This window comes from Monodon monoceros, unplaced genomic scaffold (assembly GCF_005190385.1).
Source record: "Monodon monoceros isolate NGI ecotype Baffin Bay Population unplaced genomic scaffold, NGI_Narwhal_1 Super_Scaffold_14, whole genome shotgun sequence".
In the NCBI taxonomy this organism is placed as follows: Eukaryota; Metazoa; Chordata; class Mammalia; order Artiodactyla; family Monodontidae; genus Monodon; species Monodon monoceros.
In genome coordinates, this window is record NW_021703770.1 from 7,141,235 (window position 1) to 7,153,842 (window position 12,608).

General features: G+C 42.8%; 1 protein-coding gene across 5 annotated transcripts in view; it reads left to right on the forward strand.

Annotated features, from left to right (window-relative positions):
* LRRC6 (leucine rich repeat containing 6) overlaps positions 1–12,608 on the forward strand; it is a 94,321-nt gene that overhangs the window by 10,575 nt on the left and 71,138 nt on the right. For all 5 annotated transcript variants that reach the window (XR_003793536.1, XR_003793533.1, XR_003793534.1 and 2 more), the window contains exons 2-3: positions 1,461–1,628; positions 5,821–5,898. Coding sequence is in view for 1 of the 5 variants with exons in the window: in XM_029222717.1 (XP_029078550.1) it covers positions 1,461–1,628; positions 5,821–5,898 (246 nt within the window). In the remaining 4 variants the exon portion in view is untranslated. The remainder of the gene's footprint in view (positions 1–1,460; positions 1,629–5,820; positions 5,899–12,608) is intronic.

Below are 12,608 nucleotides of genomic sequence, written 5' to 3' on the forward strand. Positions count from 1 at the left end.
CTTTGCTGTTAGTGGAGCCACAAAAGCTTAGAGCGGCAGGAGCATTCCCCGTGTATGGTATTTTAATCTCTTAACCTCTGCGTTCCCCTTGTCTTTCTTCCAAAGAACTGTCACCGCAAGCAGCCCCATCTCCTACCACTGGAAGTAGCAGAGGGTTCAGCTAACTGCACACAAATGATGGAGTTCGTACATGTTTTCACATTGTTCAAAAAAGGCAAACTTCACTTTTAAGGATGTGGCGCAGAAGTGGGGCAGCTGAAGGTGCTGTGAAGAACTTTGTCTCCGCTAGAGAAGCTTGCGCATTTAGGAAGCTTGAGAAATTTTGAGAGGCTCTTATTTGCTCACTTTTGGGGCAGTGGAGCATAGTGGTTCAGAGCACGTGGTCAGGTGCCGGATTCCTACACTTAAAACCTCGCTCTAGCACTTACTAGCGAGACCTTGGGCAAGTTATTTAAACTATCTGTGCCTCAATTCCTCATTTGAAAAAGGTAAATAGTCGTTGTGCATACTCACACGTTAATACACGCATAGCATTTAGGACAGTGCTTGGCACCTTGTAAATGGCAGTAAATGAATCTTTATTATCTTGTAGGATGGACGTGTGATATTTCCACATTCCACCTAAAATGTGAGGGTTCAGACGGATTAATAATTTTTAATAGCACTGGAAAATACAAGTTTTCTCCATTGTCATTACCTCCTTGATTTTAGTACATATTACAAAGAGGGTGCGTGTCCTGTTCTTGGCCCTCACTGTGGACCAGATGTTGTCTCCAGTACCTTGGTGCTACCATCATCTTATGGTCCTGGCCTGTGGCCTCAGACCAGCCCACTGCTACTCATCCCTCTTGTCAGGGGGGTGGGGACTCTTGCAACCCCTCCTCCTGCGAGCAGCTTCTTTCATGCCTCCTGGAAACGGACCAAGTGCTTTATAAGATTGCAGTGCAAAATCTGGGGTGTTCCTCTCCTGTCTCTTCCACTCGAGTTAAATAAATACCAGTTGAATGAATGAATGAGTGAGTGAACCTTTCCTTATTGAATGGCTGTGGCTGTTGAATGGAGATGCTTTCATATTTCTGCCCTCTGTCAGCCCAACCGAACCTCTCCGGAGCAGGTTTCTCTGTCTTGGATTACTTAGTGGGTCTCATCCAGTTCGACATGATACCACCTCAAGATTCCACGTTCTCAGGGTCATTACCTATTAACTTGGTCTCCATCCATACAGCGAAATGTGTGTAGATCCCAGTGTAAGAAAGACAAAATGTATCATCACATCTTTCTTCTGAGTCACCCTGGAATCACAAAAACGCCCAGCAGGAGGAAGCACTCCTCTGATCTCTGTCCCTTTGAAAATGACTTGGGCCTGGAGAATTCACATCTAACTGCAAGGAAAAACCAATGCATTAATAACTTAATATTAACGGGGATGGAGGTATAATATGTAACAAATTTTCTTTCAGTCACGGAAGATCTTATTAGACGGAATGCCGAGCACAATGACTGTATAATTTTTTCCCTGGAGGAGCTCTCCTTGCATCAGCAAGAAATAGAAAGACTAGAACATGTTGACAAGTGGTGCCGTGATTTAAAAATCCTCTATCTTCAAAATAATCTCATTGGAAAAATTGGTAAGTCTTCAGGACTTTGTCCTTATGGTTTCTTTAACATTTTGAATGGGAGAATGTTGGCAAATGCAGTGTTATTCTTAGAGGAAGAAAAAGAATTACATGGAGGAATAGACACAGCCATCTCTCAGTAGCTGTGTATGGAACCCTTCCCTGAACCTTTTCGTGCCTTTTCCATCTCCTTGCCCTGGGCATCTCCATCAAGGAATTGGGAGGACCAGTTGATGGCTGGGAGCACATTAGTTGATGTAGTCATTTAAAACCTGATTTTTAAAAAGTTTAAAAGAGAGGCGGATATAATCCAGGCGTTTGTCAGGGTTTTACAGCATCACTCTGTGAACCTGAAAGGATTCTGTGAGAGCCGAGTAAATCCTTGTCAGATCCCAGCCTGTGATAACTAGGTCTGCCGTACATATTGAGAATGTACATGTGCAAGGCATTATGCTCAGTATTGGATATCGAGAGGGCTCCACAATTACACCCCTGCTTACTGCTCCAGTATGGAATGAAATGAGAGGTAAAAACAGGAGTCAGGAGGATGGAGATCCAAAAATCAGCATTATAACTGATAAAAACTCTTTGGAGAGTGTGGCTTAGACTTGCAGCCAAGTGAGATTCCTAATATGCCCCCAGAATTAAGCCTACCCACCACCCACTTACATGCAGAACTGGACAATGCAGGCTTCCCCTACCCACGCAGGCCCCCTGCTTTATGGCGGGAGCGGGTCGAGACTGTGTGCCCTCTGCCGGCGGGGAGATCCCAGACCCAGGAGAGAGGGTGGGATTGGGCATGCCCAGTTTCTTCTCCCAGTTCACCCATGAGGTAAGTGGGTCCTCCCCATCCAATTGCCACCTCCTCCCCCGGGAAGAATGAGTTAAGGGGACAGAGAGAAGAGAGGCCTGTGGAGACACTCTAACAGGGGATCCTGCCACATGGAGGCAGGAGGAGTGACCCCCAAACCTCAGAAAAGCTACAGTGTAGTTTAGTGGTAAGAGCAGGTGCAGGCCCTAATGTCAGGTAGACCCAGGTTTGAACCCTGCCTCTGCAAAAAACTAAGTCAGTCAACTTAGTCCCTCTGTGCCTTAGTCTTGCCATCTGTAAAATGGGAACAACAACATCTAACACACAGACATGATATTAGAGCTACATGGAACGACGTTCTTAGCTTTATGCCTGCTCATGAGAAAATAGCTGCTCTGCTATTAATATCGTCACTTACCCAGGGGCCCCAGGCCAGCCCCGCGGAGGTAGAAGCAGAGGGGAGAACCACACAGAGTTGGCGGAAAAGGGATGGAGTCAGGGTTGATGAGGCAGAGTGAGTGCCAGCCCCTGTGGGTTCTGACACTACAGCCCAGAGGTCGGCTCGTAAGATTATACTTTAACTCTCCACGGTCACAAGCGGCGGTTCTCAACAGGGCCACTTGGCAATGTCTAGAGACATATCTGGTTGTTGCTGTGTGTGTGTGTGTGTAAGGGGTCAGCTACTGGCAGTTAGTGTGCAGAGGCCAGGGACATGCTAACAGTCCCAGGGCCTCTCCCCCGCCCCCTCCAAGAAAGAATTACCTGGCCCCGAATGATAGTATTGCTGAGGCTGAGAAACTCTGCTGATGTAGTTGCCTCCAGCTTAGTGGGTAATTGAAAATTGGCTCTAGGGATACAAAAAGTCTGGAATTTGCATCATTTTTCAAGGTTTATTAAAATTCTTTCTTTTCCTTCAGATAATTATTTTTGGCATCTTGTACTTTACCAGAAATTAGAAACTCTGGCGCATTGTTCAATTAAAAAGGCTGTTATAGAAAACCACTAGCTTTTATGCATGAGAGCATTAAAGAGTTGTCCTAATTGTGCAGCTCTAAAAGAGTGCCTGAAATTTTCATCTCCACAGCTGGGTCCATCACAATTACTAATTAGTAGCATAGTATTTCAGTCCTTTTCAGAGCTGTGAGAAAGCTTAAATTTTTGCTTTCAAAGTATTCTTAAATTAAACACGCTTTTAAATCCTAATAATGGGATTTTTCAGTGCTACTCCACCCATAGGCATTTAGGCACTTTTTTAGCAAGTAAAACTGTTTCTCTAGGATTCAGACTCGCTCTTGGGCCACGGAGGTAGAAGTTTGCAAAACACCTGCCTTTCCTGAAGCTGTGTTCCTCACTGGGAGATCCAGGTGGGCTGTGGAGCCAGGCTTTGTTTAGTGGGGCTCCAGGTGTCAGCTGAGGACTGTCCGGGGTCTGTGAAAATGGGGCTTGGGCCTCACCCCAGACTTACTGGCTCAGAGCCTCAGGGGGTGGGCTCCCGGAATCTGCATTGGTTACAGCTTCCCGATGAGCCCCAAGCTGAACGCCTTAGAGCGGCTTGAACTGGGGGATGGGTTTGGTCCAGTACAAGTTTGTAGGTCTGGTTATAGAAGTTGGTGAGAACTCCTCCCAGGCTGGTTTGGCCGAGAATGCAGACTCCCTTCCTGCTGCCCAAGACGCTCTGCATATTTTTACTTATAGAGCTTTGTTTTTTCCTGACCAGTTTGACCCATTGTTCTCGATTTAATTTAATTTAATTTAGGAAACGCTTACAAAACAAATCTTAACTTTTTTTCTACCAGATGACTCTTTTCGCATTTACAGCGTTATACATAAAACGAAAGTGGAGAAGGAAAGGTATTTTATCATGGGCTAGCAATTTTAACAATAATAACTTTATGTATATTTGTTCAGGATATGTACTAGACACTGTATTATAATCTTGGGCACATGGAGCTCTACAAGTCTATGACTGTCAGATGCTCAGATATTGCCTAGAGGAACTCTTGTAAACATCAGTATTACTTAGAATAATATTGCTGAGAGAAACTTTAGTAATTTATTCCACAATCCTCATTTAAAAAATGAGTAAACTGAGGCTCGGAGAGGTAAACTGTTATTCTCAGGAATTCTATGGAAAGAAATACATGATATTTTATAAATTTTAGTTGAAATATTAGTAGTGATAAGGGTGACGGTTATAAATCATCATGTTTGACCGTCATAATATCCCTGAAAAATGGTCCAGAGGAAGCATTATTTAAGTCAGCCTGCCCCAAATGCACATTTCTTAGCAGGGTTTTCTACATTCATGTCATCTTAGAAAGGACTCTTCTTTTAAAGTGTAGTGTAGTGATTTAGTGCCAAGCTCTGGAGTCAGATTTCCTGGCTCTACCACTTAACCTTGAGCAAGTGGATTTATTCTCTGCACCTTGGTATTCTCATTTGCATAAGGGAGGCGACGGTAGTTTTAACCTCATAGGATTGTTATGAAGATTAAATGATATAATACGCAGAATGCTTAGAAAATTGTATGGCATGTAATAAGCACTCAGTAATGTAAGCTATGGTATCATTTACTGTTTTTAAAGGGCCCCACCCTTCAGCGATTCCTTGCCTTATTTATGCTTTTGCCTTGCCTATATGGCCTTTCATATTTATTAGAAACAATAATCCTGTATCAGGATGATTTTGGCTTCACGTAAAGGAAAACACAACTCAGGATGGCTTAGCAGTGAGGAAATCTAGCATCTAACCCAACTATAAGTCTAGAGATAGGCCAGTCTCCAGGGTTGGTTGATTCCTTCTCTCTGCCCCACCAGTCACAGTGGGCTTCATCCTACCGCTGGTTTCCTCAGGTTTGCAAGATGACTATGAGTACCAGTAAAGATAGTATTTCCTTCCTTTTTAACATCCAGTAGGAGAAAGAGACAGGAAATCCGCAAGCATGAAATACAGATCATTCCTCCTCATCTGATTGGGAGTACTTGGTGTGCACGCCTTCTCCTGCATCACACAATTGCCAGGAGACTGCCACAGGCTGGTTGACTTAAGCCTGGGCTCCTGAGCTGTCACTAGCCAGGGACATGGGATTGCCATGTGCTGGGCCAGCTTGGTTAAGCCTAACCCCCCTGGAGTTGGAACTGGGTAGAGACATGAGCAGAAATGGGCTGGTTCCATTAGGAAGGACAGAGGGAGAAATGGATGCTGCGTGGGCAACCAACAATGTCTGAAGTACAACCCCTAATCTACCTACTTTCTGAGGTACAGATTTGAAAAAGCAACATGGTTTTGACAACCATAATGATCCTTAGATTCTCATTACCATTTTCATAATAGATTACATAAAAATGTCTTTTATCTTGAAGGTTAATTAATTCCATTCTTTGTGTATTTCAGAAAATGTTAGCAAACTCAAGAAACTTGAATATTTGAATTTAGCTTTAAACAACATTGAAAAAATTGAAAATTTGGAAGGTAAGGGTTTTCTTCATATAATTTATTGTTAATTAAACTTAGGCTTCAACAGTATTGCTTAAACAATAGGTAGACTTTTCAAATTAACATTTTACATAAGTCTTATGTTTGTCAATTCTTGTTGTAAAAAGTCAAACGATAACAAGATACACAAATTCAAAAATGTAAGTCTACTTCACCCCTTCCTAACCCAGTTTCCTTCCCAGAGGCAGTGGTATTAACGCTTTGGTGTATAGAAGGTGGTTTTGTTACATTTTGCTTTGTATCAGTGGGATCATACTATGAATATTGTTTTCAAAATGAATTTCTTCCATAAAATTACCTTGTTCTTCTGATCCAGGAAGGATGGGGAAGGCTGTCTAATGGAATGATTGTAGACTGAGTTATCCAACTATTGTTCTGCAGATGGACAATTGGGTGGTTTCTACATTTTGCTATAATAAGCATGGCTGCAATGAGCATCCTAATACGTTTCACTCTGTGTACATGTGTAAATATTTTTCTAGGAGAGATACTTAGCAATGGAATTCCTGGGTTTAAATACGCATATTTTGGAAAATATTGCCAATTTGTTCTCCGAAGAGGTTGTATTGATATATACTTGTACCTATGGTCCACGTGAATACCTATTTTCCCCCAACTTCACTAGCGCTTTTTATAAGCAATCTTTTTCTAAAGATTAGAAGACATTGTTCTCTAGTAATTTTTAAAATTTGCTCCTCACTTATTATTACTGATCTTCCATATAACCTTTCAGATGTTTATTGAATATTTATATTTTTTCTTACATGAATAACTACTTCATATCTTTTGGCCATTTTTCTACTCATTTTTCTTCATGTGCTCTTATGCACTCCAGATACTAATACCTTGCTATATATGTTATAAATCTTTTCTCTTGAGTGTACTACTTTTATTTCAGTCATGATGCTGGTATTGTTCAGAAGTCTTACTTCTGAAATGAATATACTCCAGTTTATCAATCTTTTTCTTTATGGATTCTTTATGGTTTCTGGATACAAATATAGTCCATATAAGTTCTAATTTTAATAATTTTATTCTTTACATTTAATCTCTCTAATGTGCTTCAAATTTAACATGTAAATGTTCCTGAATGGAAATATTTGGACAATTTAGTATTTTGAAAATTGAAATATAATTTACATATTATAAACTTACATACACCATTTTAAAATACACGATTCACAGGTTTTTAGTATATTTGCAAGGTTGTGCATCCATCATCACTATTTAATTCCAGAACATTTTCATCACCTTAAAAGAAACCCCCATATCCATTAGCATTCATTCCCCATTCACCTCCTACCTTAGCCCCTAACAACCCCTAATCTACTTCTGTCTCCATAGATTTTCCCATTCTGAACATGTAATATAGATGGAATCAAACAATACATGGTCGTCTGTTCTGACTTCTTTTTTTTTTTTTTTTTTTTTTTTTAACAATACGTGGACCTCTCACTGTTGTGGCCTCTCCCGTTGCGGAGCGCAGGCTCAGCGGCCATGGCTCACGGGCCCAGCCGCTCCGCGGCATGTGGGATCTTCCCGCACCGGGGCACGAACCCGTGTCCCCTGCATCGGCAGGCGGACTCTCAGCAATGTGCCACCAGGGGAGCCCCTGTTCTGACTTCTTAGTCTAATGTGTTCAGGGTTCATCCATGTTGTAGGATGCATCAGTACTTAATCCTTTTTAGGGCTGAATAATATTCCATCATATGGATACACCTCATTTTGTTTATTCATTTATTAGTTGATGGGTATTTGAGTTGAGTCCACTTTTTGGTTACTATGAATAAAGCTTCTATGAACATTAATGTACAAGTTTTTGCATAGACATCTGTTTTCAGTTAACTTAGTGTACCTAGGTACGGAATTGATGGGTCATATGATAACTGGAATTGATGGGTCCTGTGATAACTGTACGTTTCACTGTTTTCAGGAACTGCTTTGGCAGCGGCACCAGTTTGCATTCCCACCAGCAGTTTATGAGGGCTCCCGTTTCTCCACATCCTTGCCAACACTTGTCATTTTCAGTTTTCATGTATTTATTTATCTTTATAGTAGCCATCCTATAGTGAGTGTGAAGTGGTATATCATTGTGGTCCTGATTTGCATTTGCCTAATGACTAATAAGTTTGGGCATTTTTTTATGTGCTTATTGGCCATTTGTATATCTTCTTTGGAGAAATCTTCTTTATTCAAAATCTTTGCCCATTTTCTAACTAGGTTATTTGTTGTTTGACTGCTGAACTGTTAGACATATTTATTTTGAACGCTAGAATCCGATCAGTTAAATGATTTGTAGATATATCCTCCCATTTTGTGGGTTTTCTTGTCAACTTCCTTGTTGGTGTCCTTTAGAGCACAATTGTTCTTTTTTCTTAAACAGCTTTATTGAGGTATAATTGGTGTACAAAAGCCTGCACATATTGAATATATATAATTTGTTGAGTTTGGGCATACGCACACACACGTGAAACCATCACCGCGATTAAAACCTCTTTGTCTTGTTATTCTGGGAGGTTTCCTATTTTACTTTGCAGCCTTCTATTTTGTGCTGTTATTTTTTTTCGAAATGTCTAGTAACACTTGGTGTCTGTTGATAACCACAAAGAAATTGGTTGATTAGGTGGCTGTGTGGGCTTATTCTGCAGTTGTGAGGTGGTGTTTCCACATCCAGCCTCTGGCCTGGCTGGCAGGGCCACTGTGGGCTCTGTGTGGGTGGGCAGGGGCTTGGGGCAGAGGCAGGCAAGCTCCTCTCCCCACCCCACTCCCATCTCCCAAGAGCTAAAATTAGGAGGACATTATTTAAGTCCTGTTGGATTTTAGCCTATTTGTCTCCTAGTGTAGACATCGGTATTTCAGGGGCCATCAAGGTCATATATCAATAAAGACATAAATATTCATCATACATTTTTAATGTTCATCCTCAAAACCTGAAATGTCATGACTGTCAAAGCCCCCAAACCGTCATCAGTGCTGGAACTGAGACGGTTCTTTCCATTATTGGCATTTTTCTGCATTAGAAATGGAGCCTTTGCTCTTTCCCAGCTACCACTCTCCACCCTGTTACCATATCCACATGTGAACAAATGAAATAACAAAATTTGCGCTAGCGCTTCCCTGGTGGCACAGTGGTTAAGAATCCGCCCTCCCGCCAATGCTGGGGACACGGGTTCGAGCCCTGGTCTGGGAAGATCCCAGATGCCGCGGAGCAACTAAGCCCGTGTGCCACAACTACTGAGCCTGTGCTCTAGAGCCTGCGCGCCACAACTACTGAGCCCACATGCCACAACTACTGAAGCCCACGTGCCTAGAGCCCGTGCTCGGCAACAAGAGAAGCCACTGCAAAGAGAAGCCTGCGCACTGCAGGGAAGACCCAACGCAGACAAAAAAAAAACTTTAAAAAATTGCTCTATATCTTTGTTTTTTAGTAGTGAAAGGTCTATCTATAATGTCAGAGAAATAATTAAAACTCTCATTCTCAGTTGGCTTGTTATTTTCATTAAGAAAGTAGTATCTGAAAGGATGTGGAGAGTTCTGTTTTTGCGGTATGTATCGGCCACCAACCACTAGAGGGCAGTATTGTCACTATTGTCTTTTTGAGCTTTGAGAACTTGGTCCACAGTGGACACTTCTTCTTTTGGTCCTCTGCCTTCCAGCTCTAATACGGATGCACCGGGCTCAGGGTCGTCTGAGGATATGTTTGGGGAGATGGGCAGTAGGGAGGGATGGGTGTCTTATCTTTTGGCAAATATGCACTTGTTGTTTAATTTTAAATGTTTGAGGAAGAGAGGAGGAAGTTGGATATATATATACTCAGCTCACATACTTGAGTAAATCTCAGTATAATTTACAACGTAAGTTGGATTTTTCTTTGTTTGTTTTGCTGCATGGCAAAACATAACTGTATCCTTCTTTTTCTTTTTTCCTTGTTGTGGGTTCACCAAGATTTTTTCCATCCCACCCCTCCTCTCCCACCCTTAAAACCTGGAAGGAGAGATGGGGTTTCTGTTAGTGTCAACTCTCCCTCTTGGGAAATCAGCTTGTTGGTTTCAGTGACCTTTAGACCCCCGTGGGCCACTGAGCTCGATCTTCACAGAACAGGGGCTGAAGGGTGGGACTCAGTTGAAGGAGGGAGGTTTTCTCAAGCCTGTCTAGTTCAGCAAGAATTGTTCTTTCAAATGGCAGATGTGGTTTAATTTCTTATGTGTAGGCCTAGTAGAAGAAAAATTAAGATTCATCACTTTGAAAAATGTAATGAACATTTGGAGGGTTCTGCATCTACAAAATTACAGCAAAATCCATAAAGTATATGAATTTTTGAGCTTGGTGGAGTCTTTCAAATGTCAGTCTTTTCTCATATGGAAGAAAAACATAATTAAAATATCTCTCAGAGCCTCCCAAAGTCAACTTGAGAAATACCAGGTAACCTGTATCTTAAGTCAGACTACCCCAAATATATCTTTACACTTCATAAAATCCATCTAACATTTTTTTTTGGCCAATGTAAAACAGACATACAGGCACAGAGATATAAACTTAATTATATTTGTATGTCTAGTTTCATATTCATTCTTCATAAAGTGGCTTAGTTCATTCACATCACTATGCTTTAATGACTGAATTATCAAATATGTTGATGTGCTTTAAATAACTCCTTATTTTTGGTGCTTGAAGTGTTTTTAATTATGTTTGGTCTTGTGAATAGAACTGTTCTGAACAGCTTTGTACAAATTACCTGTTTCCAGTTGAGGTATTTGATTGGGACCTTTTCCTCCCCAATGAAATTCTGGATCAAGAGAAAAAAAAAAACAAACTTAAGAGCCTATTTTGTGTATTGACAAATTGAATGCTGAAAAAATATTTATAATCTCATAACCTTTCCAACATATTTAAAATTTATTTTTGAAGATATGAAGTTACTGAATTTCCTTCACCTGTGTAGCTGAGTCTGGAATATTATAAAAGTATTTATTTGTTATTGTGCATTTTGGTTATTCGGCTTTTCAATAATTCATATTTTACCATAGTAACGCAATAGACAGTCTCAAAAGTCAAAGTGATATCTATACTCGTGTTGAAGAACAGACCTCTTGTCAATGCCGCCAGACCGCCCAGTCCTGCCCCCTAGAGGCGACCACCATCCACTCCCCTTCGTTCTTCTGCTGCATGTTTCCAAGTAACCTGCTTACACCGGGCGTCCTCTACTCTTTCTCATTTTAGGCATCGTCTGTTGACCTCCTACGTGGCAGGTGCAGATTTTGTTCTCACTCGCTGCCCCCTAGGTTCTTTATCCCTGTCTATCCGCCTTGCTTATGTTTTCGTGTCACATAACGGAATATCATAATGAGACACGGGATATGGGCCCATCTATGGGTGACTGGTGTTTTGAATGAACACTTTGTTGGGGGGAGTGGTCACGCTCACGTGCCTACTGACCCACATCTAACCTCTGGCCTTTCTTGCTCCCCCTTTCTCCTCCCACCAGAGGATGGCTGGTCTGGCTCTCTCCATCCATGTAGGAATTGCAGGCCTCAGCTCACCCCTCACACGGGTATGACTACAACCGCTTGTGCTTAGAGACCCAACACTGTGTCCCACAGAGCTTTGGCTTGAGAGTTTTGCGGTGATGGTCATGGTCACGGTCATGATGATACATTAGTAATAGACAGCTGGCAAAGAGAACTTCTAGTGGACAGGTTCAGAGAGGCTTTTCAGCTGGGCAGACCTGGGATTCGGTTCCCGTCCCCACTTTGTAGCTTTGTTGACCTTTGTTCATTTCTTAGCTTATTTGCCTCACAGTTCCAGTTATCTATTGCAGCGAGAAAAAAAAAAACACCCCAGGACTTAGTGCCTTGAAACAGCTTTCTTTCGCCACCCAGTTTTGTGGATGAGGAACTCAGCAAGAGTTTGGCTGGGACGTTCCTCTCTGACCTAGGGCATTAGGCTTCTTTATTGCCTTCTCAGCCAGCTTGAGCTCTGACACCTACTCCGCGCGGCCCGTCCATGGCTCAGGCTCCTTGCCCTGCTTGATCTCCGTGCCCAACCCTAGGTGGGCCCCTCCGCGGGCGCCTTCTTCCCCTGGCTTATGCTCCCAGTCTCCACGCTAGCCCTCGTTAGGGTATCCACCTCGCCCTCCTCGAGCTCTGACACCTTGCTCATGGCGCTGCTCCCCTGTGGACCCCTCTTCACTCTACTTGGTCTCCGATGCCTCTTGCTGGGTGTCATGTGAGGACACCCTCCCTACCTTCCTTGGGCTCTGATTCCTCATGTCAGGCTGCCCTTCCTTGTTGGTACCATCCTGTCTGCACTGACACCCCATGGCTGGCTGTCTTTGGTGTGGATGCTCTTTTCATCCTGCCCAGGTTCCTACCCACCATCCCTCTCTGCAGGGATGCCTTCCTCACTGGGCTTGGGCTCCTGCCCTCGTGCCAGACCACCTGCACCCGGGATGCCCCTCACTGCTGGGGCCCCGGCTTCCAGCACAGGGCAGCCCTCTGCACACCATCTTCATCCTGTTTGGGTTCCACCACTCTGCTCTGGACCAACATAGCTATCGCTCGCCTCTCTACTCTTTCTTTACTCTGCCTCCCCTGATGGCTTTAGGAATTAGTTGTTCTGAAAAGAAGGGAAGAGAAGGAAAGGGAAGGGAAAGGAAAGAGCCGGGAAGAGGAGCAGCCACCTTGACA